Here is a 27448-nt window from a genome sequence, read left to right on the forward strand (position 1 = left end):
AAAAGAAAATAAAGTTTTGCAAACTAAAATTAAAGTATTAAGGAAAATAAATGTGCTTTTTGCAAACAAAAATAAATGACAATGACAGTCATTTATTAATTTATGCCAGGAGTAATGTAAAAGAAAAACAAAGTCGAGATCGATATGAAACTTTAGTCATTGATCTTTTTAATGATGCAAGTTATAGTTTATGAAGTAAACCGCATTAATTTACATTAAAACTATCGCAAGCTCAAACTAGATTGACATGCAAAATAAAAGCAGCGTTGCAAATAAATGAATATATATGACCATGGAATACTTAAAAAAAAAAAAATACATTATATTTTTTTGCAAAACAATTTTTTTCTCCCAATACTTTTTCTTCTGCAAGTCTTTATTTTTGTTTGCAAAAAGCAAATTTATTTTCCTCAATACTTTACATTTAATTAACAAAACTTTATTTTATTTTTTTGCGGTTTTTTTTACGCCATTATATTGACTCCATAAGATTCCGCATAAGACCATTTTGAAAGGCCAAATTTATTAGCACAACATTTTTAAATAATGTTGCATATTATATTCAATACATATTTATATATTTAAATTTTAAAGTATCAGTAGTGCATTTTTTACTTCTAACTAAGAATTTATTTTTAAAATAATATTTTCTTACAAGATCCCACATTAATTGGCACATTTTTATTTTATTTTTAAAAAACGTAAAATATCACAATATTTTATCATATCCATATCAGTCGTGCCTTTTAATCTCAATGTTCATAGTTGTATTTCTTCTGTTGACAAGTTGTTTTAGGCCAGATCAGTTTGTGATTGTATCACTAGTTGTTAAATGTGCTTTCATTTCCTCCGTCATAATTGTGTGGGTTCCTTTTTTAGGTGAGACATGACAATTGTTTGTGGTAGTGACTTACCTTTAAACAAATCATGTGCTTGCATTTTGCAGTCTGAGCGGGAGGCTGCGAGTATTTTTGTGTGACTTTCTAACGTGCTGACCAAGACTTTCTCAGTTCCTCCACAAAAACAAACATTTTGCAGTGCTGCAAATCAGCTACCCAAAGTCACATATTTCTGTTGTTGTGTCTCTTATCTGTTACAGTGAAAACCGCTGGAAGGACAACATCACATTCCATGACAATCACACCGTCTCGTATATGGAATATCGGCAGTATTTCTTTGAGGAGAGCATGTCTGTGGGAAATGAATCCGATGTGGTCACCATCCCTAACATGCTAGTGCTGGTGAGAATCCAGGACTTTATATTTCTAGCCAATTAAGGAAAGTGATTGAAAGAACGAACACCTGTGTTTTTCATTCACGGTTTCAGGGCGCTTCAGTAATGATGGAGAACATGCCCTTACCTTTACGCAAGCTGGTCAGCAGCACATTCAAGAGCTTCAACGAGGGACCCTTCTTGACCAAGCCAGTTGGAGAACTCATGTGGGGCTACGACAGCAAGTTGGTGGACTTCCTGAACAATTTGCTCCCTGGAATGCTCCCGACCAGCGGGAAGTTTGGCCTGTTTGCTGAGGTGGGTGTTATGTGTCTTGTTACAGGATCTTCGTCAGTGGTGATGATTATTAGTTTTATGGTTTTTAGCCTCGTTGATTTTTCTTGTTTTGTTTTGCTCCATACATAGTTTAACAACTCAAACACTGGACAGTTCACTGTCTTCACTGGTCGAGACGACATCCGGAAAGTTCATATGGTGGATTCTTGGAATGGCCTGAAAAGTGTAAGATGTTTTTTGAGACCATCGTAAAAAAAAAAAAAAAAAAAAAAAACATTAGCTCTTTTTCAAAACATTAGTTAGCTGCTTATATATGCCACATACTATGGCCAGGCAGAAGCTTACACAGTGCATGAACTTAATTCCACATCTTGCATTCTCAAAATGTGTCCGAATGCTGGTTATATCGCATTGAAGCTATACGCTGAATATGTTGCATTGCAAGAATGTTTATAGTGGGCAGAAGTGTTGCCAATCCCAAATTGTTTTGCAAATAAACATATTTAATAAAATACACAATATTTTATAATTTACACAATAAAAAAAAAGGCTGGATTTACTTGATCAAAATTCCTTTTCTAATTTTCCTTTCTATTCTTTTTTTTTCACTTCTTTTACCATATCTCTTTTTTCTTCAGTTTTTTCCATTTGTCTTTCACCTTTTTTCTATTCCTTTTCATCCCTTTACTTTAAATTAATAAAATAATATTGTGAAATATTAATACATTTAAGATTTTTTTTCTATTTTAATAGATTTTAAGTTGTAATTTATTTCTGTTATGGAAAAGCTGAATTTTCAGCATCATTACTCTAATCCTCAGTTTATTTTTATTTATTATTTATTACGTTATTTATTTTTGTTTACGTATCATGCTGTTAGCATAGTGGCAAGTGAGAATAAAAAAGTGCCTGTTGATTCTCTCATGCGGAGTGATATCTGTGAGTGACTATTTATTAAAATTGTTCCATTTTAAATGACTAAAAGTCGTCTTGGATTTAATGCAGCCAGTGTAGGAGAACAGACCTTGTGGTGTTGCGTGAAGGTAGTGATATCATACTATATGTAAAGGATCTATGTTTAATCTGTGCAGGTGGATTACTGGAGTTCTGAACAGTGTAACATGATCAATGGCACAGCGGGACAAATGTGGCCTCCGTTCATGACTAAAGAGTCGACGATGCCCTTCTACAGCCCTGATGCGTGCAGGTAAACACCTACACATATACCCTCTATACCTGGGTTGCCCAAACTCGGTCCTGGATCGGTATAAGAAGGTAAGTTTTTAATGGCTTGTTCTGTGGCAAATCTCCAAACTCAGGTCCATGGAGCTGGTGTATCAAAGGACAGGTGTGTCCCGCGGGATTCCCGTGTACCGCTTCGTGGCCCCAAAAACCCTTTTTTCCAACGGTTCAGATTATTCTCCCAATGAGGGCTTCTGTCCGTGTCGACAGTCCGGCCTTCTCAACGTCAGCACCTGCAGATACAGTGGGTCTCTAATATTTTTCTTTGTTTTTTTTTTTTTTTTTTCTAGTTTCTCTTTTTTTTTCTTTGATCTTTTGTTGACCTTTTTCTCTTTTCTCCCCCCACCCCAGTTCTTTAACCCCATCTCTTTTATTTTGCTTTTCTGCGTTTCTCTTTTCTTACAGCCTTTTCATCTTTTAAGTTCTAATTTCTTTCATTTATTTTCTATTTCATCCACCTTTTTCCTTTCATTCACAGATTCCCCTGTGTTCATGTCCCATCCGCACTTTTTTGAGGCTGATCCCGTCCTTTTGGACACTGTCGATGGATTGAGCCCGAATGAAGATGAACATGGGCTCTTCATCGATATCCACCCGGTAAGAAAACCAGGCACACAGAAACACATACTGTAACCTGCAGCATTGTTATTGGGAACTACTCAGTATAATTAGGTGGATGTTTCTAGTATTTCTAGAGTCTTTGTAGAAATAAAATTATATTAAAATGTATTTTATACACATTATAAATTTATTATATAATATAACTTTTTGTTTAAAAAACAATATTGCATAATATTTACTTCAAGAAGGCAAATGAACAACAACTGATGGCCTGTTTCTTTCTCGTCTGGTGACTGAGCAAGTTTGAAACTTATCTCTCAAGGTTATTGATTATTGGTTGTCAGGTCTTTATCTGAAATTGGCCATGAATGCGAAATTGATCCTTATCTTTTATCTAAATTTGTTGCATAAACATCTGCTTTTATTTCATTTAAAAGATGCACCAGCAGGTTTTGTCCATTGCTGTGTTCTGTGTTTGGTGTCCACGTTTCCTCTAATTGTGACTAAGCGTACAGGCTTGTGGTTATGAAAATCAGTGATTCAACTTTGTCACTGGTTTGATAATGAGATTTACGTTTTCATTACTGCCATTAAACCATTACAAAATCTGATAAGCTAATTGGAAATGAGGGGCACTTTGACCTTTATGATGTTTGTATAACTTTCAGCATCTTGATGACCCATTATAAACAAGGTATGGTATTCAGTGACTGACTAAAGGTTTACTGATGACATATTTTAGATTTAAACCTTTGCGTTTAATTCAGTAGTAGAGGGTTAAACAAAGCTGGAAATCTGGCATTTGCCATTTAGATTTTATTTGGTTAGCTGATTTGATAGTAGTGAGCATTGATCACATTGCTGGGGTTAGATGTGAAACTCCTGATGTCTGCATCTGTGGGCCTTTTGCCACACATGTAGTTTGATAAGACAAACTCCACTTTATGACTTGTGATTAGCTGGAGATACTGACGCAGCTTTACATCACTAAACTGAACAGAATTGCACAATCCTGACACAGTTCCTGGCCAGCTATTCGTCCGATTGCAAAACTCAATGGTTATCTACAGTGGTGGACAGTAACGGAGTAGATTTACTTCGTTACTGTACTAAAGTACATTTTTCAAGAATCTGTACTTTACTGGAGTGGTTTTATTTTGAGTAACTTTTACTTTTGCTTCACTACATTCCTAAGCATAAGATCGTACTTTTAACTTCACTACATTTCATAAAACATATCGTTACTCCCTATAATATATCACGTGCTCCGACATGCAGAAGTGGTGTCTGATTCATCATGAATGAACTGAGTCTTTTCAAAATAAACTTTAATCGGATCGCGAATCGCACCAAACGATTCGTTTACGAATTAGAATGATCCGATAGCAGCTGTTCTGGAGTCGACCACTCACTGATTCAAATGAACCGTTTAGTGCGAAACGAGTCTCCAGAAGTAAGAACCGGCAGATCTTGTGAGCGTGCATGCGTCTGATGTTGCTAAAAGTAAGTTATTAATGTCGAAATTTAGGATTAATTATTGTAACTGAAAATCATATTTAGGTCAAAATTGTCAGTTGTTTGGGAACTAAATCCGCTGTAAAGAGTGATCTGTTTAAGCCCACTGAAATGCTCCAGTGCAAACGATGCAGACACATCAATCAGCGTCTCTGTGTTTTAGGTTAAAAAATAAAATAAAATAACCTTAAACTAACACAGATTAAATAAAATAACTCATGCATGTCCAAATTCCCCGCTACCGTAATATTAACAGTTTTATTAAAATGCTACCATGACGTCTGTTTTTATATTGTGTATCAACAGTAACGTTATATATATGTATATTTTTTGGACAGTGGTGGACGAAGTACAAAAATCAAGTACTTGAGTAAAAGTACAGATACGTATAATAAAATATTACTCCAGTAAAAGTAGCATACTCCTTTTTCAATTTTACTCAAGTGAAAGTACAAAAGTACTCAATTTTTTATGTACTTAAGTAAAAAAGTAGCCTACTGAAAGATAGATGTTTGTAATTTTATATAGGCTAATTTAATTTTATATTAGCACTTTTTTTTTTTTTTTTTTTATAATCCGACTGCTCAAAATACCTGGGATTTTTTCCAAAATAACCACTATATGGAGTCAAGATATATTTTTGTTGTTGATATTGACTACGCTGACGAGAGTAATGTTCACTGTGAAGCTTACACTGTACTTGAGAGAAAACAGAGATGACCATCTGATTTTCACCAGTAAGAACAAAGTATTTTAAAGTTTGTTGTTTTACAGAACATCACAGTTATATATGACATGATAAGGCCTGAAGATTTTAAGGAAAATATAATTATATTTTCATAATGATTTTTTCCTTCTCAAACCTTGTCTGGGGTGTAAAAACACCCCTGGCCAAACGGGGTGCATCTCTTCCTCTCTTTGATAATTACTGTAGTAACCATGTTCTGGACATCACATCCTTTCTTTTCTCCCCAGATGTAATATATATATATATATATATATATATATATATATATATAGGGGGTTGAATAAAAATATTTGGACATTATTTATAAAAATTACCTCAAGTTAGCACCAGCAAGCTTGTTAGCTAGACATTTAGCATCAGCTAACAATATTTACTTATTTTCAGTATGGTTATGAATAACGTCCTTAATAACAATGGATGAAAAGTTTAGAGCTCTACTGATGATTAAGTCTAAAGTGTGTCCACCTTTGTGTGTGGGTCCATGTACATTCTGAATCGACATGTAAAAAAAAAAAGCTTCAAGTCCAAATATTAATTTATTACCAATTAACTGTTTGACAAACACTTCCCGCTTCGATGTCCAGATCTGAATTGAAAAAAATCTCAAACATTCTCCAAAGTCCCGATCTGAATCAACCGAGTCGCGAACAGGCTCCGAAGTGCCGATCTGAATCAACCGAGTCGCGAACAGGCTCCGAAGTGCCGATCTGAATCAACCGAGTCACGAACAGTCCCCGAAGTGCTGATCTGAATCAACCGAGTCGCGAACAGGCTCCAAAGTCCCGATCTGAGTCAACCGAGTCGCGAACAGGCTCCGAAGTGCCGATCTGAATCAACCGAGTCGCGAACAGGCTTCGAAGTTCCGATCTGAATCAACCGAGTCGCGAACAGGCTCCGAAGTCCCGATATGAGTCAACCGAGTCGCGAACAGGCTCCGAAGTGCCGATCTGAATCAACCGAGTCGCGAATAGGCTCCGAAGTGCCGATCTGAATCAACCGAGTCGCGAACAGGCTCCGAAGTGCCGATCTGAATAAACCGAGTCGCGAACAGGCTCCGAAGTGCCGATCTGAATCAACCGAGTCGCGAACAGGCTCCGAAGTCCCGATCTGAAAACGTCGACCAAAGAATGTAAAAAATAACTCCATTTCTCTAATAACTCTATACTCTAATAACTCTACAAATCTATGAAAGACTCAGATCACGTATCTAAAAATAAATCGCTATAGTAAAAGAGAAATAATAAGAGGAGTGAAGTTTTCTACCGTTCTGCTGTGTTTGGTCCTCACGAGCGTCTCCGCCCCTCAGACGCACGTTTAAAGCGCTAAATTAATCATCTTTGCTAATTATTATACATTTACTTCATTGTCAGCTTCAGGTACTTCATTTATTATTGTTCAATGAACTGTTTGAAACAAAAAAAAGGTTGTATTTCAGGAATAATTCTAAATTATCAAAATAAAATATATAAAATAATGGTTTCTATTTTAATATCCTTTAAAATTTAATCTATTTGCTGTATTTTCAGCATCATTCCTCCAGTCTTCAGTGTCACATGATCTTTAGAAATCATGAAAATATGATGATTTATTATTAGAACTATTAATAGTTGTGCTACCAAATATTATTTTGGAAACTGTGATACTTTTTTCAGGATTCTTTGATGAATAAAAAGTTAAAATTAAATAAATAAACTTGAGTAAAAGTACAGATACGTATAATAAAATATTACTCCAGTAAAAGTACTCCTTTTTTCGATTTTACTCAAGTGAAAGTACAAAAGTACTCAATTTGTTATGTACTTAAGTAAAAAAGTACTGAAAGATAGATGTTTGCAATTTTATATAGGCTAATTTAATTTTATATTAGCACTTTTTTTTTCATAATCCTACTGCTCAAAATACCTGGGATTTTTTCCAAAATAACCACTATATGGAGTCAAGATATATTTTTGTTGCTGATATGGACTTGTGTTTTAAGGCTACTTTTTTACTTAAGTACATAAAAAATTTAGTACTTTTGTACTTTCACTTGAGTAAAATTGAAAAAGGAGTAGGCTACTTTTGCTTTTACTGGAGTAATATTTTATTATACGTATCTGTACTTTTACTCAAGTACTTGATTTGTGTACTTCGTCCACCACTGGTAATCTAATTGTATCGCTGTCATCTGTTTTCATGTTGCGTTTGTCGTGAATTAAATGTTTTTGAATTAAGTGCAAGGGGACATGCAAACAGCCTCGGCTTGGTTTGAACGTCTGGGATGAATTGACTGTATGAAACCTGATTAGCTTCAGAGTGTTTGGATGCTCTGATCCATTACTAAGTTGTCACGAAAGCTCTTTGGATTCAGTGTTTTCTATGGAAGCAAATGCATGTCAATTCAGCACATTTTGAAATGGTTTGAGATTTTTCTTGAGCTCAAATCAGCGTATTAGAATGATTTCTTGAAGTGTCATGTGAATCTTAAGACTGGAGTAATGATGCTGAAAATTTGGCTTTGATCAAAGGAATATATTGCATTTTACAATATATATTCAAATAGAAAATAGTTTAAAAAAAAGTAATATTTCACAGTATTTATTAAAAAAATAAAATTATATATATATAATTTTTTTTTTTTTTTTTAAATAAAATTCAGTCATGAAAAAAACCTTGGAATCATGGGATAATGTTTAAATTATACTTTTAAATTTGATCTTCATCCAGACTTTTGTTTCAGGGATTCTAAGAGACATTTATGGATATTTTAGTTAATTTACACATTCATCAGGAGCATATATTCTTTTTTTTTAATCCTATTATGTGTAAGTTGTTTTTTAAAAGATACCAAAACTGCACATTGATCTATATAGAATCAAGTTTATAAAAGGAATGAACTGAAAAAGGATGTTGGCTAAATCACTACTCAAGTAAAACTACAAGTTTAAAGAGATTTTAATCTGACTTGTATCAAACAGACTCTGTTGGAATGTGTTTATTGAAAACTTTGTATTCCAGGAGACTGGAGTGCCAATGAATGTTTCGATTCGGCTGCAGCTCAATCTGCTCATCAAGAGTGTGCCTGGCATCACGTGAGTACAGCACAGATACAGTAGGTCAACAGTCCCAAATATCTGTCTGTTCTGAGGTCCGCTGTTGAGTCTCTGTTCTGTACAGAGACTCATCTCTGTGTTCAATGTTCTGTTTGTTTGCTCGTTTCAGAGAAACAGGAGATATAGCTGAAGTGGTGATACCACTGATCTGGTTTGAAGAGGTAAGAGTAAGTTACAAAAAGAAACAACGGCACAAAATATCTCAAAGTTTCCAAACTAATGTTAAAATGGCTTAAATTTGCATACTCCATTTGGAGTTATTTCTCAAGTTACTTAAATTTAGTGTTTAAAGACCCTTAATATTCAGCCATTTTATCAGTTTTACAACACTGACACTATTGAATGAGTACAAAGTTATATGTTTTGTAGAGCTGATTTATAGCGGAATCAAATTTGTTTCATGAATAACGCAACATTCACACTAGCCACGTTTACATGGACACTCTTTCAATCAGAATGAAATCATTCCGATGAAGCCAAACATAGTGTTTACATGAATGCTAAATAAAGTGATCAGGTTGATGTGCGCAGTTGTCTGTCACAAGCTTCAAATCAGATTTCGACATGCACACACTGCACAAATATATAGTTTTTGAATGCTAATCATCCTCCTTTTCTTTGTTTTAAAAGCAGACTTCAATATTGTCATAGAATTATTTAAATTTTGGGTGCTCATTAGGAGATGACAAGCACATGAAGGTTTGCACAATGATGCTTCTATTAGTCAAGCAGTAAAAACTGCAGTTCCTTAACCAAAAACGGTACAAAACCGTATTGCTGCTCGCCCTGCTCATTCATGACCGGCTGCATGGTTGGGCTGGGAGTTGTTGTTTTGTTTTGTTTTGCCCAGAACAGAACAATACCGCCAAATCCAAACTGTTTGCTAAGTGTCAATCATTTTAACAATAGTGGTCCTGGCAGAAATACAGTAATACTGTTGTTTATTACTGTGATTCTGTATTGTATAAAGCGATAAATGAATTCAGTTTGAAAGAAAGATCATGTTGAAATCTCTTCATTTTCTTCATCTTTCTCAGAGCGGCTACATTGATGGTCCCGTTCTCAACACGTTCCGCACCAATCTGGTGGTGCTGCCCATGGTCTTGGAGTACATGCAGTACATCTTCATCGGTCTCGGACTTGCAGGCATTTTGGGGGCCGTGGTGTTATATGTCAGTGACAAGGTGCGTGGCCTACTGCGCTTATTTAGCATGTTTTAGTGTTTTACTAATAATATCTTTTGCTTTAGAGCAGGGGTGGGGAACGTTGATCCTGGAGGGCCTGTGTCCCTGCAGAGTTTAGCTCCAACCCTGAAAAAGAAAAACCTTAGGTTTTTCTTTTTCAGGGTTGGAGCTAAACTCTGCAGGGACACAGGCCCTCCAGGATCAACGTTCCCCAACCCTGCTTTAGAGTATGTATATTTTGTGTGAGTGCATGTGTGACACGTGAGAGATAATGAGAGGAAGTGGGTTTATGTGATGCTGAGCAAATGTTGTTTGGTGTTTAATTGTGTCGGAGTAGGTAAAAGTTAAGCAAAAGATCCCAGAAGCACTTTTAATATTCTTTTATCAACCACTTTAACACTCTGTAAAGGTTTAGATGGTTTATAGCGGCAGTGGCTCAGTGGTTCATGTAGGTTGTCTACAAACCGAAAGGTTGGTGGTTCGATCCCCGGCTCCACCTGACCAAGTGTCGAGGTGTCCTTGAGCAAGACACCTAACCCCAGCTGCTCCCGACGAGCTGGATGGCGCCTTGCATGGCTGACACCGCCGTCAGTGTATGAATGAGTGTGTGAATGGGTGAATGTGAGGCAACTTGTAAAGCGCTTTGGATGGCCATGTGGTCTGTTGAAAGCGCTATATAAATGCAGTCCATTTACCATTTACCATTTATAGTGCAACTTCTGCATGGTTTGTTTTACAGAAAGCCATGAAAAAGACATCAGGTTCTCTCTCACAAGGGGTCAGCATCAACTATTTATACATTCATATTCAAAAACCGAGATTACCGTGATCATAACAATCTAAATTGTGTATATGCATGTCATTTTCAAATCTCTAGACTTTAAAAGACACAGTAAACAATCAAAATATGTTTAAAAGGAAAAGTTCACCCAGAAATGAAAATGAGAAAAAGTACTCACTAGATGTAGTTCTAAATGTAACATTACATCACTTGCTCACCAGTGGATACTCTGCAGTGAATGGGTGCCGTCAGAATAATTCCAAACAGCTGAGAAAAACATCACAATAATCCACAAGTAATCCACTCCAGTTCATCTTGTGAAGTGATAAGATTCATGTTTGTAAGAAACCAATCCATCGAGTTGTTTAATCCTTAAACAATCACTTCTGTCCAAATGTCGAGTCCATAATCCATAATAAAGCTTCCTTCATTGAAAAGTCCATTCCCTGTAGTATTCTCACATCAAAATCTACTCACATATACGTTTAGATCTGTTTTTGCTTGTAAAACGTACTTGATCTGTGCAGATTTCTCTCTAGATTCAAACATGGCAACTTTTTCACTATTATATTTAGTCGGAAGCAATGGTTTGAGGTTTCAAAATGTCTGGATGCATTTGTTTCTTACAAACATGCTGCTTTTCGCTTCACAAGACATTAATTGATGGACTGGAGTCATGTGGATTATTGTGATGTTTTTATCACCTGTTTGGACTCTCATTCTGATGGCACCCATTCAAGGTGAATAAGGTGATTAAAGAGTTCCTTTAAATAAGCAAGGCCTGATCATACTTGCATGCTGCTTTGAAAAAATAAACAGCCAGAGAGAAATTGTCCCAGACCAATGGGTTTTATTATTAAAGGGAAAATCAGATTTCAAAACATGTGATTTAACCACTGCACGCTCATGTTCATCTTGCATGCTCCCGCATCATTCAGTCACTTACACACATCATGCATGCATCGCCGCACACAAGCACTCTTTGCCATTCAAATTCCTTTCAGTTTTTGTCCGCTGTGATCTCAGTAGTGTCACTCCAATAATCAACTGCCTCCAAATCAGTGTCCCTGGCCACCTGATGTTCAATGAGGTCTGGTTATTCTTTTAGGAAAGCGTAAAAGATACAAAACACAACCCGACCAGTGAGAGACAGGATGAAAAATATTGCATAAACGACAGGTGGGTTTTTGGTTCATACATGCTGCTTCTCAAACACTTCTTCTGCAGGTGGGACCTTTTTTGAGTAACACGAGCATATTGAAATGTCTTCATTTGACCTTTTATAGTCACTGTAAATTAATTTAATCTGGTTCACTGATCAATCCATCATAACTCATCAGAAAATTCTGGCCAATTTCTAATTTGTTTCTCTATTGTTTCTCTAAACCTTTCTCTATTTAGTGGAAAATTTGGCCACCTGAGCAAAAACATCTCTTATAGCAGACCTTTACAGCATACACAAGTGGTTACGACCTGCGCTTGCACCAGTTTGGCCTTTGATGTAACTTAAAGATAATAAATCTTTCTGAAAACAAGAAGTTTTCCAATAAAAAAAATTAAGCCAATTATTAGGTTACATGCGGAACTTCTTTTATTTTTTATTTATTTTTTTATAGTGCAGAGTTAATTTTACCATTCCTTACCAAGACATTTTATGAGAAGCTTATTTAAAAAGGTCATGATTATTTTTTCATTATTTAAAATGTTTTATTAGACTTACAAAATTGTATAATATTGTAGCACTGCAGTTATCTCTTATTGACTAGAAAACAATCAAATGGCTTTCTCCACGTATTTTCTATCTGCACAACATTACATTTTGTTCTGTGTGGGGTGAAAAAGTTAGAAAAATTTACATTTAAAGGGAAACTGTGTTTGTGGGTTTGTCTGTGTCACGGAGAACAAAAAAAAAGTTAGAAAAATTTACATTTAAAGGGAAACTGTGTTTGTGGGTTTGTCTGTGTCACGGAGAGCATTTAAAAAAATATATAAATAATAATAATAATAAAAAAAATTCAATAAAAGCACTTGGCAGTTTCTGAATGGTCGGCCTTGTGTGTGGGGGGTACACGTTCATAATCGGTTGTTGTTGTTGTTTTGCTGTTGTACTAACTTGGTCATATTTTCACCAGCAGGTAAAAAGTAGGATGGTTGGTCAGCGCTGCACAGATGTGTATCCGTCCAGCTCAGTCAGTGAAAAGACCCCATTACTTCAGAGCCCAACGAGATAAGGCCATTATCCACATCACAGCCTACTTTCATAATAACCTTACAATCCACTGGACAACAAATAACACTGTCTTTTAACATTGGGGTTGAATGAATGAACTGGTACAGTACAGTAAAGACTATTCTGTGTGATGAAGGGAATTTGATGTGGATTATGAAGTATGGGTAAGGCCGTTTTATTTGTGTGCTTTTGTTTGGGTCTAAAGTGTTGTGCGGGGTCAGTACAAAATATTTAAAGGTTAGTTTTTTTGACACTTTCAATTGTAATCATTGACAAAATATACTAGGCATTGAATTTCAAATGGTGCGTTTATAAAACAAAAAAGGTACATGACTAACGTTCCAATAACTCCAAAACGGGGGAAAAAACACAGTTTGAAGTTATTCAACCTTTATCCTTTAAGGGTGTGCCATAAACACCTTGTGACGGAAACGTGCCATTGACAGAAACGTCTCCTAAAAAGCAGAGGGGGGGGGTTAAAAATGCTGTGCTAACATGCATTTCTCAATGCACGTTTCCTGTATTCTGTCTGTAAAAGCATCTGTATGTAATGGATGTAAAATGTGTTGTTTGCATTCTCTTGATTGCTGTTCATTATGAAGTTAAATGGCCTAATTTTAAATGTTTTCTTTTTTTTTTTTTTTTTACTTTATCAGCAATAGCTTTCAATTTCATGTTGTTAAACCTGGCCTGGACAAATGTCTTTATAACTCTGGCTGCAAAGTGCAAACAATACATGGTCACGAGTCCATGATGCATTTTATTACTCATTAAATAATACTGTTAAGGTCTATAAAAAGCTGTACATATATGAGATAACTTGTCTTATCAAATAGTATTGTGTTGTCCTTTGAATGAAAACATGGAGGTGTTATCTCACACCAAAGTCATGGGATACAAGTATATGCATGCTAAAATTTAAATGAAACCCTTTCCGCTAATAAGTTTTATTAAGCTAACTTGTCTCACTGATTTAGGCCTGTACTTTATAATTTTTAATGGCAAAAATGATCATCAGAATCAATTTTCTTTATTTTGTATAATATGGAATCATGTTGTCCAGGCACCTTTGTTTTATTGAAAATCAACATGAAGGCAGCACAGCAAATAGTATTATTTTTCAGTTTTTGTATTTTACAATTAAAACTCATTATTCCTATTGCATAAACGCGAGTGAGGTTCTTCTTCCCGCCGCGAGATGGCAGCGCGCGACAAACAGTACACTTTATGTTGAGCTGAATCTTTGCACTTGTTGCTTATCATTTGACTTTGTTGGTTCTTTTTGAACACCATTTAAAGCTCGCAGAACAGAAGAAATACAAAAGTCCTGGCAAATGTGTGGCTGCATTTATGTTGAAGAATCAAAGAGAGGCCGGTGTTGACGTGAGTTTTTACATTGTGTTAAACAATATTACATAATTACAACGCAAAATGGTTTGATCAGATTAAAAGTCTTTGTTTGGGGTCCCAGAGAACGCTAAGATATACTTTGTAATTTCACAATGATTTTTTTTTCATCAATTCCTTTAATATTAGCTATGTTTTTCTAACCTATACGTGTAAGAATAACTTAAATTGATAATATATTTTTTTAAACATTTACTGGACTGAATCAACTTACTGTAGGTTTACGTAAAACGTTTTTTTTTTTATATATATATAAATAATGTTAAAATGTGAGTATCAAATAAGATCATCTCTTAATGTTCATTGTGTTGCTCTGTATTATATATTTTGGCCTCACTATAAAAACTACAGAGCTTTATCATTAAACTAAGCTTTTAAATATTGTCTTAAGTCATTATTGAGAACTTTAGATTTGCAACTCATATTTTATATGCCTTTTGTGTAAGAAGTCTGCTATATTGTCATAAATGTTTTTACTGAAGCCATAATGTGACAATTTCATGTCACTTTTTGAGCATATAAATATCAGTAACTGCACCAAATTCCATGCTTTGTTTTGCTAAGTTGACAAAATAGTAATTTAGCAGATATCTTTTTTTATTATTAATCTATTTGGCCATCTATGTGTCAATTTTTAAACAAACAAGTGAGAGAGTCCCTCCCCTAATTCCACCTGCCATCTCACAACACAAACAACACAAAATAATGTTATTATTTGCACGGATGACTTTTAAAGCAAGTTCAAATTTGGTTTAGAATCAGTTCTTATAAGATCAGCAAAAGTAGTTAAGTGTCAACGTGATGTGTCCGCTTTATGTATGTGTTTTGAGGTATCTAAAGGTCCTTGGGGTCTCCCAGATCCCAAACAGAACATGAGGGTTAACACTTCATCAATGCAGATCATCAGGACTCCTTCAACATTTGAAACGAAACGTACAGAAAGAGAAAAGGCAGTCTGTCTGGCGGTGATTCAAACGTGTAGATGTGACCTTTTCAGCACTTCAATCACATGTCCTGAGGGGACTCACATTTCAGAGTTTCCTTGACCCTTGCTGCTGATTACGGTAGCCTATGGCCTCAAAGCTGTCTTGCATTTGAAATATAGAGCTTTATTTACACACTTTTTTACAAATTTACACAAAGGAATAGTTCACCCAACAATAAATATTTGCCAGAAATCCAAGATGCAGATGATTTTGTTTCTTCATTAGAACAATTTTAGGAGAAATGTAGCACTGCATCACTTGCGCATCAATGGATCCTCTGGAGTGAATGGGTGCCGTCAGAATGAGAGTCCAGAATAATCCTCGAGTATTCTACATGAATCCAGTCCATCAATTAATGTCTTGTGAAGTGAAAAACAGCATGTTTGTAGGAAACAAATCCATAAATACGTTTTTACCTTCAAACAATTGCTTCTGGCTAAAATACAAGTTCATAATCCATAATAAAGCTTCCTCCAGTAAAAAAAAAAAAAAGATAATAATTATAATTTAAAAAAAAATCTGAATCAGGAGAGAAATCTGCACAGATCAAGCACCATGACAGTCCGAAACAGTTCTAAACAAATATGTAAATATTTAATACCTTAATGGTGGATTTGTTTCTTACAAACACATAGCTTTTCAATATTTAAGGTATTCATTGTTGGACTGGAGTAGTGTGGTGTGGATAACTTGTTGATTATTGTAATGTTTTTATCAGCTGTTTGGACTCTCATTCTGGCGGCACCCATTCACTTCAGAGGATCCATTGATGAGCAAGTGATGCAGTGCTACATTTCTCCAAATCAGATCAAGAAACTAACTCATCTACATCTTGGATGACCTGAGGGTGAGTACATTTTCAGCAAATTTTCATTTATGTTTGAACTATTCCTTTATATAACCATCTGTTGTGGTGGTTTTGCCACTTTGTGGGTAGTGTAGAGATTTATATTTCTTGGATTTAACCTCAGTCTTCTCAGTTTGACAAGGCAATTAAGAAACAGCCAGAGCAACACTGAACCAGATTTGGCGACTCAGACAGCAGTTCTTCAAGAGCTGAATGCAAAGAGAAAACAAGCTTTAAATATGTAATGAGCTCTGTTAGGTTCTGGTCAGTCCATGGATTTTTCTATCTGTGGACAGCAGTTGTTTGTGTCCATCAAACGTACTGGGAAGGAAATGTTAGGTTTGTCTCCATTTAATTTGTTTTCTATGCCTTTCATGTCTCTTGGAGTAAATGTGGTTCACTTAAACAATTCGCTGTTTGTATTCCTTGGGTTTGACGTCCAGAGGGTGGGTGGGTGGCTGGGTGCAGGTCATCTCTTCAAGAAACATCAAACCTAGATGTAATTGTGGCTACCTTTCCCACATCTTTGATGTCTGAACCCAGGCATGACCAAAGTCTGCTGTGAAATGAGAGCAGGGTGTAGACACAGAATATTAATACTGATGCAGAATATGATGATGGGTGAAGCTCAAGGAAACATGTCCAGGTCACATGACATCCTGAAATATCCTAATATAAGGAAAATATGTACTTTGTAAGGTTTAGGATGTGTGATTTATTTTTTATTTTTAAGAAAGTAATACTTTTATATAGCAAGCATGCATTAACTTTCTGTTTATCGAAGAATCCTATAAAAAGGTATAATTGTTAAAATATTAAGCAATATTATTCAACATTCATCATAATAATAATAATTGTTTCTTGAGCAGCAAATCAGCATATTAGTATGATTTCTAGAGGATCATGAGACACTGAAGACTGGAGAAATGATGCTGAAAATTCAGCTTTGATCAGAGGAATAAATTACATTTTAAAATATATTCCAATAAAAAACAGTTTTTTAAGTTATAATAATATTCCTTAGTATTACTGTTTTACTGTATTTTTGTTCAAACAAATGCAGCCTAGGTAAGCATAAGATACTTTTTTTCCAAAAACCTTACAGTGTTGTATAAATACATGATAATTTATAAAATAAATAAGATACATTTTTAAAATTGTAACAATAAAAATAAGCTTACTGTGTTTATTCATGACAGCACATTTACCCATGTGACCTAGACTGGTTTTGTAACAGGTGCTATTCTTGCTTTCTTTTACTGTAATTGTTCGTGATGCCACTCTCCATGTATTTTATTTTTCATTTATGGGACCATATGCACCATCTTGCTTTATAAGCCTTGTGGAAAACATATGAGAAAAATATTGATTCTGGTCTTTTGATTGAGATTAGCTTTTTCATTCACCCATATTGATTATTGACAGCAGCATTGTTTCAAATAGTGTCATTAAACAAGTAGATGAGACCCAATCCTCACCACTGCAATTTCTCATCAAAATTCATAATTATTATTTTTTTTACTTAGTGTTTAAAGCCAAAAAATATATATAGGATGCTCTGAAATAGATCACTACATTACAAACTTTGATTTGAAGCGAAAAAGTACTTGACTATAACTACTCCCCACATGAAGCAACTTTAAGGCATCAATAACATGTATAAAACCAATATATTTTAAATAGACTGCAAAACATTCACATATAAGTACAGTAAATATGTAAGGTGTTTGGGTACCTCATTTGTCATGCTTCATACGAGCCAGTGGTATAGTTGAGCTCTTTTGCCACAATTTCAAAGAGTGACATTTCTGATTGGTGGATTTCACTTTTTTAATTTGAAATCACATTGACTTATGCTTGGGGCTTTTGCAGAAGCATATTTCATCTCTTAACAACCTGAGTCTGCCCTGGAAGCTTCGTAGTTTATTACTAAAAAATCAATTCCACAATGGGGAAAATGAAAGGGATTTTTACTTTTGTGTCTGCTGGATTGTCACTGAGGCAATTTAGATACTCAAGGCCATACATATATATCATCCTGTGCACTAAGAGGATTACAGCTCACTGAAATTCAGCATAACACATCAATAGTGCATTGAGCGTAACTGCTCTTTTGTCCATTTCTGTGTTTAGGCCATTTGTTTTGCTCCAAGTATGGAGCGAGGATGATGAAGAGGAAGATTAAGCATTTTAATGCACTTCTCTTGTACCTCCCTGAGCGTTGTGATTCACTATTAATTGAGTATTGCAAATGTAGATAGCTACTAGGCCTCATCAATCAGAGAATATCTAGGCTAGTGTGTATAATTATAATTATTCTACGCCAATGGCTTGGGATGCTGTGATTAATCATTTGTTAAAGAGGCATTCTTTGATATATCTGCTTGGACTCCATAAAGCATATCATCAAAACCCATTTAGCCATTCAAAAGATTGAATGACAGGTTATCAAAGACGAGCTGAGCCCTGCCTCACACTTCAGCTGAAGATGTCATCTGATTATATCAAGACTTAAATTAACACAACTCTCTCTGTGCATCAGGTCCCAGGGAGCAGCTCTCGTCAAATGAGTGAAGCTCAAAGATCCTTTCAAGGTAAATCATATTCTGTCCTTTGATACAGGGATCTGAAAATGAGAACATGAAGACTTTAGTGTTCTCTATCATGTGTTTGGAATTCAAAGGGTGAACAATGGGCCAAAATTTATACTATACACTCTAAAAATGTGCAAAAAGTGAATTTTTAGGTGTACAACAGCAGCTTTTCACTCGGCAAGTATTTCAAAGGGACATCCTTGTATCTTATTTACCCCTAAAAGTTTCATAGTAGTACCGTAAGGCTACATAATACTACTAATATGCACATTTCAGTGTTAAATAAGGTACAAAGTTGTCCTTTTAAGGTTTTTAAGTATTTAAGTAAATATAAGTAAATTTGCACATCAAATAGCAGTTAATTAATTATCGGTAAACAAATGAAACAAATAAAATTATTTTGTTTTGTTTAAAAAATAAAAATATATTAATTATTTGTAAATGCAAACACATTAACATTTTAACATTTTTTTAAATATAGTTTTTTTGGTGCACATAAGATATTTGTCAACAAATTATTACATTTTTTGTTAGGGTTTTTTTGTTTGTTTTTTGCCTCACAGTCTGTCAATCACAAGTCTCTCAGTTATTCTAGCCAATGCTTAATACGTAAATGTAGTGACAGTGTAACACTGATCTGAAGTGCTTGGTGTTGCTCCCAAGTCTAGAGTAGGCAGATGATACACTGGGCAACTTTTTGAGCAATTTTGCAAGGCACATTTTTTTGAGCAATGTTGCTTGGGCATGGAGAATGGATAACAAATGTCTATCTGGAGACTTTAGATCGGTTGTGGGCCCTGTGTCTCATCTGGTTGCACATTGGCAGAACCCTGCCCCATGCATCATCATCATAATTAGTCTAGTCAAGCATTAAGTCTTTTCTTGCTAATGAAGAAGTTTATTAAATTAAATTAATATTTGATACAATCCACTACCGTAATATTTGCTGTATAAAAAAAGACATAACAGTTGATGGAGGCCGATGCCAGACATCTTGTCAGAGCATGCAGCACATCTTGATAATATTGGACCCAACAGATTTCATTTTGTCCCCAGTGAACAGGACCATAGAGAACACGGCTCAAGCTTGGCAAGGTGTTCTTATAGTTGTCAGAACAGCCTGATGTACTATTAGAAGTAATGGTTTTAAAAATAGAGCCAGTCTGAAGTACAGCACAGTTCCAGTTTTTCTCTGGACAGGGAGCTTTTAAGGATGAAAAACAATCAGGAGCTTTGATTTGACACAGTCAAAGCATCTATCTCATTGCACTGCTGTGGCTTGTTAATTGTGTTCTTTCATACACATTTAACTCACCTTCTTTCTCTAACATGAGTGATGATAGGTTCTTAGTTTAAGTGGGGAGTTAAACCATTTCATATAAAAAGAGTTAATTCATTAAAGAGTTAAACCAATTCATATTAAAAAAAAACTTTTCAGAGGCTGCAAAAGTTATTTTGTTAAGTTTGGAATTAATAATTATTTTAAAAATGTATTGCATCTGAATATGGTAATGATATCTGGTCACTTTATTGAGCAAAGCAGAGAGGCAAACGAGCCATTTCAAATGTACATTTGCAGACATAATCAAGCAATGCCAGTCTCAAAGTACACAGTAATGTTTCCTCCATTTCAGTCTAATATTAATAGTGAAAGGCTATATATCTAAAGCTCTTACACTCTCAGGTATTTTATACAGACAACTAAAAGCTGAATTTTATGCACAAGTATTTTACATGAACAGATTATGTACATATTTTGCTTGCAATTGCCAAAGTCGGTGAGTGTTGGTTGATATTAGAGAGGACTCATTTCTCATTTAAGAGAGTGTTTGTTTGGACAAAAAAAAAAAAAACTAATTTTATGGCCGTTGACAACGTGAGTGAATATTTTGTGTCTGTATTCTAGAGAAAGTAAGACTGGAAGTTTAAAATGTGTATCTGCTAAAAATTAAATCAGCTTAACTTTGAGCATACTACCATCTAGATCTCAAATCTCACAGACATGGGCTACTTCAGTCTTATTTATGTCCTCACTTGATGCATAACCTTCACATCATGGTCCCAAAAAATGGTAAAATGGTTTGTTTATGGTAAAATATTGGCCTTCAAAAAACCGCACTATATCAAAGCAAGTCAATCCAGTACTGTGTTTCTATCTGTTTTAACGTGTCCATTAAGACGGCTGAGATATCACGTTAGCGGAGATGCTAGTGCATGCAGCTGCAGAGCAGTTCAAAAGGTGCAACATCGCTGCTCTTTTGTTCCTCTGCAGGCATCAAAGCAGCTCTCACACCTGCCATACAAAGCAAGAGCCTGCACAATTTAGAGCTAAAAAAGGCATGTAAAGCGAGCACACGCCAAACAACATCATGATATTGTACACAGATGTACAACAGCCACTGTACGAGAAAATGGACCTCACATTAAAAGCAACATGTAGAACGAGCACTTACTGGAATCTAGATTTTGACAACGCTGAAAATGGTCAGTAGTTGTTGCAGGAACTTCTGTAAAGGCTGTATATAGTTAGACATATATCAAAATAGACATTATGCCATTATACTTACTATGCACAACATCTATGAATATCTATGTCTGTTAGAATATCGGTGGCCACAAATCAAAAGCTAGGTTTTCATTTAAATAATTTGCACTGTTATTGACATATACAAGAACAAATGGTAGACTTAAAATAATAATAATAATAATAAATACCATGGTCTTTTTTTTAAAGGCAGTATTGCTGTAACTGATACTCAAGAACATGTTAATAATAACTCTGGATTTAACAGAGAATTAAGGCGATATAAATGGATGTAGCTATGTTAGTACAAAGTCCATTTTTCTCTCTCTCGCTGCGCTATATTTATCATGACCCTCTCTGCCTTCCATACAAATCCTTTATATTGTCACCTTCGTAGTCCAGTAATATGCAACAACAGGTGCAAACCTTCCACGTCGTCACGCTGGCTATCGTATCATCGACAAGCAGCAGTAACGACAGACAGATCATTGCCAAGGGGATCAGCTGGTCAGGTTTTCCTAAACAAACCCACTGGGTCCAGGTGCAAATGCCGATTGGGTAAATTGTTGGGTCAACTCTTCCAGGGATGATTTCTAGCCAGCTGCCTCGAGTAGTAAACTTTAGCTAAACACAAAGACAGTATTAATGCTCCAATATACTATGCATATCACGTTTTCACACATTAGCTTAAAAACCTGGTCTGGTTTGTATCTCACACTACGACATTGCCTGGAACGTGTATCATTTGCCCCTTCTTCTCACAAGATTGGTACTTTAACACTCAAAGCATTTCCTACATTCAAATTCATCCTAAGCTAAATAGTTGCTAGAATAGAAGCTGGATGACTCTGATACAGTCTTTGAAGCGCTTTGTGAAGAACCATTAGACGTGAGATCTATTTTCATTTAAATAATTTGCACTGTTATTGACATATACAAGAACAAATGGTAGACTTAAAATAATAATAATAATAATAAATACCATGGTCTTTTTTTTAAAGGCAGTATTGCTGTAACTGATACTCAAGAACATGTTAATAATAACTCTGGATTTAACAGAGAATTAAGGCGATATAAATGGATGTAGCTATGTTAGTACAAAGTCCATTTTTCTCTCTCTCGCTGCGCTATATTTATCATGACCCTCTCTGCCTTCCATACAAATCCTTTATATTGTCACCTTCGTAGTCCAGTAATATGCAACAACAGGTGCAAACCTTCCACGTCGTCACGCTGGCTATCGTATCATCGACAAGCAGCAGTAACGACAGACAGATCATTGCCAAGGGGATCAGCTGGTCAGGTTTTCCTAAACAAACCCACTGGGTCCAGGTGCAAATGCCGATTGGGTAAATTGTTGGGTCAACTCTTCCAGGGATGATTTCTAGCCAGCTGCCTCGAGTAGTAAACTTTAGCTAAACACAAAGACAGTATTAATGCTCCAATATACTATGCATATCACGTTTTCACACATTAGCTTAAAAACCTGGTCTGGTTTGTATCTCACACTACGACATTGCCTGGAACGTGTATCATTTGCCCCTTCTTCTCACAAGATTGGTACTTTAACACTCAAAGCATTTCCTACATTCAAATTCATCCTAAGCTAAATAGTTGCTAGAATAGAAGCTGGATGACTCTGATACAGTCTTTGAAGCGCTTTGTGAAGAACCATTAGACGTGAGATCTATGGAGCGTCGATTTGTGTTCTCCTGAAGGTCCCCCTCAACAACCGGCATCACTGTGGATACCGTGGTCTCCATTCGGCTGGCACGGTAAAAGCTGGCCTGCGTCTGAAGATAGCGAGTGGACTTGAGCTCCAGACCTTCGTATGAGCCTTGAGGGACACAAGGACACCAGGAGAATGCCTGCTGGAATCCAGCTCGAAACCTGCACAGAGGATTGCATGATACCCATGATAAATGTTTGTGCCTAACCTGAAGTGTTTGCCTCTAAGCCAACTCCTTACCTGTCATTGAGAAGACAGTAGATGATGGGATTGTACATGGTGGAGCTCATGGCAAGCCACATAATTCCTAAGTACACTTGCTGGATGTACCGTTGCTCAAACAAGTGGGGAAGGAACTGGTGCAACAGGAAGTAGACATGGTAGGGTAGCCAGCAGATGGCGAAGGTGCACACAACGACAATCATCATCTTCACCACCTGCAGAAGTTAAAATAGAAAGAGCTGAAGTAAGGCAAAACCTGGATTAGTTGTTTACCTAGTGACCTAAAGCAAACACTCGTCAGGTCCTACATGGTCTTCTTGAAAAGACCAGCAAAGTTGATCACTTAAAGAACTTCAGTGTTGGTCAACTTCATTAGATAATGTTGCTAGGTTACTATCTATCCAAGCTGGTCTTTTCAGCAAAGCAACTGATATTTAAGCTTTTATGTGAGGCACTCTACAGATGATGACCTTCCGTTTGGCGGTTAGCTGCTCTCGGTAGCGGTCTGAAGAGTCTCCGGGAATCTCACTCGCCCAGAGAGTGCATCCCACCACCAGGTAAGCACAACCCATGACGAGCAAAGGCAGAAAGTAGATAAGCACGACCACACAGACGTAATACCTGTGAGAGAGGAAGAGACAGAAAACAGCCAGATGGAGAATTGGAGGCAGCCAACGAACAAGAACAAGACAAGAAACCCAAGATGAAAATAGACCCAAAGTTGTTGAGACATATTTTGAGTGCACATTTTTTACACAAAAGAATGCCACACACCAGCACCTCCGTGTCCCGTGTGTTTTCTCGCATTCGCTGGCACTTAAAAATAACCGCTGGAAATTTTGTGAATCGTGAACTGTGAATGCTCGCAGGATTCGGGCGCTGTGACAGTGCCTCTCTTTTCTTTTGGAGCGCCGTGCAATTCAACATGCTAATTAGCTCGAGGCTTATCTAGAAAAAACACTCGCCTCACCGTAGAGGTACAGAGGGAAAATATGCGCAGGCCTTTCATGCATTACCACAAATGTTCTGAATCCTGTCCCATAAGACGGTTCAAAAACATCAATGGAAATGCCGGCTTCTCTTTTGTTGTTTTGATTGAACATTCTACAGACATGCTATTTAGGATGAGCCAAATGAGTTGTGGGTCTTTACTGCTTTTCAAGCATCCATCACTATTCAAGTGTGTGAGAGGTAATTGAATAATTATCCAGTTGATTAATTAAAAAAATGCTTCTTGCCTTTTGTGGTGTGAAATAAGAAGACAATATTGCTAGCATAACAAGTGATTGCCTGAAAACAAAAGCCTGCAGTGCACTTGCAAAAATCGTGCATATTTTGGTGGCTAAAATGCAAAAATATGTGGGTGTGAAAGAACCCGTTCTGCCGTTCTCGCTATCTTCCCTTTCTGTCCATCTCTGGCTATCCATCATCACACTCAAAGATCTATCTGCAGTTAAAGAGGGTCCACTGATCAGAGCTCCTTATCTCGGATGCCAGTGTCACCAAGATTTGGTCTCTCAGTGACTTTAAAGAAAGTTCTGGCTGACAAAAGCTCAAGAACATCCTCGAGAAATTATTCTTGTCAAATATGTGTCACATTTGTGAGATGTGACCGGTTATGTCACTTGAAGAAGCTATACATGCTCACTGCATTTCAGTGACGGGGAAAGCCTGCAGGAAGATTGACTGTATGCGTGGGTGAACAACTAAGCTGTAATGGAAATAACCATATGCTGTCGGCACCTGTCACCTATGTGGACATTGCATTAGACTGGCAGCATATTGGAGAATTGGATTGGAGTTGGCAGCAATTAGAGTACGGACCATGTGTGAAGTTCTATCAAAACTCATTCAGTAGCTGATAAAGATGTGATTAAGATGCAGGACAGGATCTATTTCTACTTAGCCATACTTAGCCACAGTTTAAATATTCATTTAAAAAATCAGACCATGCAACATACTTGGTACTGGTCCTACGGAATAGCATTGATAGTGCACCCTATGGTTTCTCTAATGTTGTTTTCAATTGCGTTGTCAGATTTTTCATTGTTATGTTGTTGCTGAAATAGAAGTTAAACCACACTCTGCACAAACTTTGAATTGCGACTCAGGCTTTGAGTTTGACTGTATGTCCAGTTCCCAGTGTATTTTGACGTTTTCAAATGCCATTCTCCTGGTAGGCTATCCAACGAACATGCACTTGAGTTTGTTCAAAACAGTTTATCTCTGAGTATTTGCCATGGGTGACACATTTGATTTTACAGATCTCACTGACTTTTATCATCACTGACTTTGACAGCGCAGACTTGACAGCAAGTCTGACTTGACTTACGTCTTTTGGAAATCCCACACACTGTACTCAGGCCAGTTGATGTAGCACACGGTTCGTCCTGGTAGCTGAGCGGTGCTGGAAAAATAGTACTGGGGGAAAGCCAGGAGCAGCGCCAGGGCCCAGATCACCCCCACCACCAGCTTGGTCTCAGCGGACGACAGGCGCTGCTGGAGTGGGTGGATGATAGCCATGTACCTGCAGGGGGAGTTTAACAAAGGCAATGACCTGTTATTTATGCAAACTCAAAGGAGTATCATCCACTTGAATTGCCCTGAAATTATTTGCCCAGTCCAGCTGATTTGGGGAGTGAGATGACTATTGGAGTTTTTTTTTGGAGGTTTTTCTACACGGGTTCGAATTGCATCAACTCCATCCTCCCAAAAATGATGGTACTATGGAACAATGATGGTATCAGATGCTGTGGAGCAGAGATAAAGGATTTTTATACCCAACTAGGATTATAAAATATAACTGTGGTACAGTTTTGAGTAATTTACTCTAAAAAAAAGTAATTAATTAGCTACTAATTACATCTTCACCAGTCTAATTAGATTACTGCAATAATTACGCTCTCTAATAAAGTACTGCATTACTTATTAATTACTTTCTAAATTCTACCTATACCAGTTTGAACAATACACTGATAGACATGAAACTGCTCTTTAATTCTTTCAAATAAATAATATAAAATTCCAGAAATCATTCTTGAACGGATCAAAGTATTTAAAGTGTCAATGTTACATTAAAAAACATCTGACATTAGATGTACATCTTTAATGTTAAATTCCCTACTGTTTTACATAGAATTGCTATAGTCTACACTCTATACATCAGAAGTGACTCACAGCTAATTATTTGGTAATGCATTACACCCAACACTGCTGTGGTAGGACCATGCTTATAAAGTGATGGCAATACAATTCGATGCATACTGTGGATATTTATGTACAATGACATTTACAATGACCTACAAGGTTCTTCTAAGAATACCATAGTACATGCATCATAAAAGATCAATAGCTCACCTGTCCAGGGCTATTGCTGTCATGGAATAAATACTAGCGAAGACAGCTGCTATTGGAAAGAAGTTGTGAAATCTGCAGTAAACAAGTCCGAAGTACCACTCGTTATGCACTGCATACACAAAGTTAATAACGGTATTGAAAGCCGACATAGAAGCTTCTGCGAACGCAAGGTTCACAAGAAAATAGTTGGTCACAGTCCTCATGCGCTTATGCGCTAAAATGATCCAAATAACAGTGATATTTCCAACAACTGACACCAGAACTATACAGCAGTACGCCATGGCCCACAGAACTATCTGCCACACCGGCTGAACGAACTGGTTCGACAACACGTCCGTGTCATTGACCAAAGAACCGTTAGTCCCGTGGCCGCTCGAGTTTTGCGAAGTGTTGTATAGAGGATCCATGATCAATAAATCATCAGAGAAAAAGCATTCCAGCGAACAAGCAAAATGTATTTGCTTTGTTGCTCTAAAGTTGAGTTTGAAAAAAAAAAAGAGGTCCAAATGAGCAAGCGAAATGCCAGGGTTCTTGTCTCAGGGTCTTCAGAATGCACGGCAGGGTGAATAGCGAGCGCGTACTTGGCGCGCTTCACCAAAATCGCGTGTGCGCGCACTTACGAACAAGGGTTGACACAGTGCGCTGCATCTTTCCAGTCACGCGCCTTTGAACACGCGCATCCTTCTTACTGGCACTTGTCATTGTTTGACTTTCAAACGTGTTTGAGAAGAAAAGGAGTTACTTGCATGTAAATATGCATAATTAATTGTTATAATAATAGTAAGTACATGGATCTTAAAATGAAGTCTTACCCAAAACTAAGGCATTCTTCAATTACATTGGATAAAATAATTCACATTTTGAAGATGGAGGGGAGTGAAATGTAATCTATGTGGATTGTAATTATTTAAAAATATAT

General features: G+C 36.5%; 2 protein-coding genes across 14 annotated transcripts in view; one reads left to right on the forward strand and one right to left on the reverse strand.

Annotated features, from left to right (window-relative positions):
- Positions 1 to 27448, forward strand: part of LOC113054637 (scavenger receptor class B member 1-like) — a 30670-nt gene that overhangs the window by 2086 nt on the left and 1136 nt on the right. The window contains exons 3-14 of one of the 7 annotated variants that reach the window (XM_026220313.1): positions 1100 to 1241; positions 1328 to 1531; positions 1640 to 1735; positions 2602 to 2717; positions 2830 to 2996; positions 3231 to 3349; positions 8574 to 8647; positions 8778 to 8829; positions 9706 to 9852; positions 10592 to 10630; positions 11742 to 11812; positions 12769 to 12895. In XM_026220313.1, coding sequence (XP_026076098.1) covers positions 1100 to 1241; positions 1328 to 1531; positions 1640 to 1735; positions 2602 to 2717; positions 2830 to 2996; positions 3231 to 3349; positions 8574 to 8647; positions 8778 to 8829; positions 9706 to 9852; positions 10592 to 10630; positions 11742 to 11812; positions 12769 to 12772 — 1231 coding nt within the window. In that variant the 3' untranslated portion in view covers positions 12773 to 12895. Of the gene's footprint in view, positions 1 to 1099; positions 1242 to 1327; positions 1532 to 1639; positions 1736 to 2601; positions 2718 to 2829; positions 2997 to 3230; positions 3350 to 8573; positions 8648 to 8777; positions 8830 to 9705; positions 9853 to 10591; positions 10631 to 11741; positions 11813 to 12765; positions 15156 to 18645; positions 18698 to 27448 lie in introns of those variants that run through there. The other 6 variants (XM_026220312.1, XR_003277410.1, XM_026220317.1 and 3 more) reach the window with 6 other exon arrangements.
- LOC113054641 (substance-P receptor) lies at positions 17164 to 27105 on the reverse strand. Of its 7 annotated transcripts, none has more exons than XR_003277413.1 (7): positions 26530 to 27105; positions 25505 to 25699; positions 23643 to 23793; positions 23191 to 23387; positions 21648 to 23111; positions 21151 to 21204; positions 17165 to 18729 (listed from the first exon to the last, which is right to left on the reverse strand). XR_003277413.1 is itself a non-coding variant. In XM_026220329.1 (6 exons), the coding sequence occupies exons 1-6, from the start codon at positions 26934 to 26936 to the stop codon at positions 22032 to 22034; spliced, it is 1239 nt and encodes a 412-aa protein (XP_026076114.1). In that variant the 5' UTR covers positions 26937 to 27105; the 3' UTR covers positions 19218 to 22031. The 7 variants fall into 7 exon arrangements, 2 of the variants coding, with proteins under 2 accessions (XP_026076114.1, XP_026076113.1); XR_003277415.1 differs by having other exon boundaries at positions 21151 to 21213; XR_003277411.1 differs by having other exon boundaries at positions 17164 to 18729; positions 21151 to 23111.

The sequence above is a fragment of the Carassius auratus genome, chromosome 35 (assembly GCF_003368295.1).
Source record: "Carassius auratus strain Wakin chromosome 35, ASM336829v1, whole genome shotgun sequence".
Lineage (NCBI taxonomy): Eukaryota > Metazoa > Chordata > Actinopteri > Cypriniformes > Cyprinidae > Carassius > Carassius auratus.

Coding starts and splice junctions, on each gene's coding strand:
- LOC113054641 (XM_026220329.1), bottom strand. CDS start 26,936: ATGGATCCTCTATACAACACTTCGCAAAACTCGAGCGGCCACGGGACT. Junction 23,388..23,642: donor AGCTAACCGCCAAACGGAAG/GTCATCATCTGT, acceptor TAACTTCTGCAG/GTGGTGAAGATGATGATTGT. Junction 23,112..23,190: donor TACTGTCTTCTCAATGACAG/GTAAGGAGTTGG, acceptor TCCTCTGTGCAG/GTTTCGAGCTGGATTCCAGC.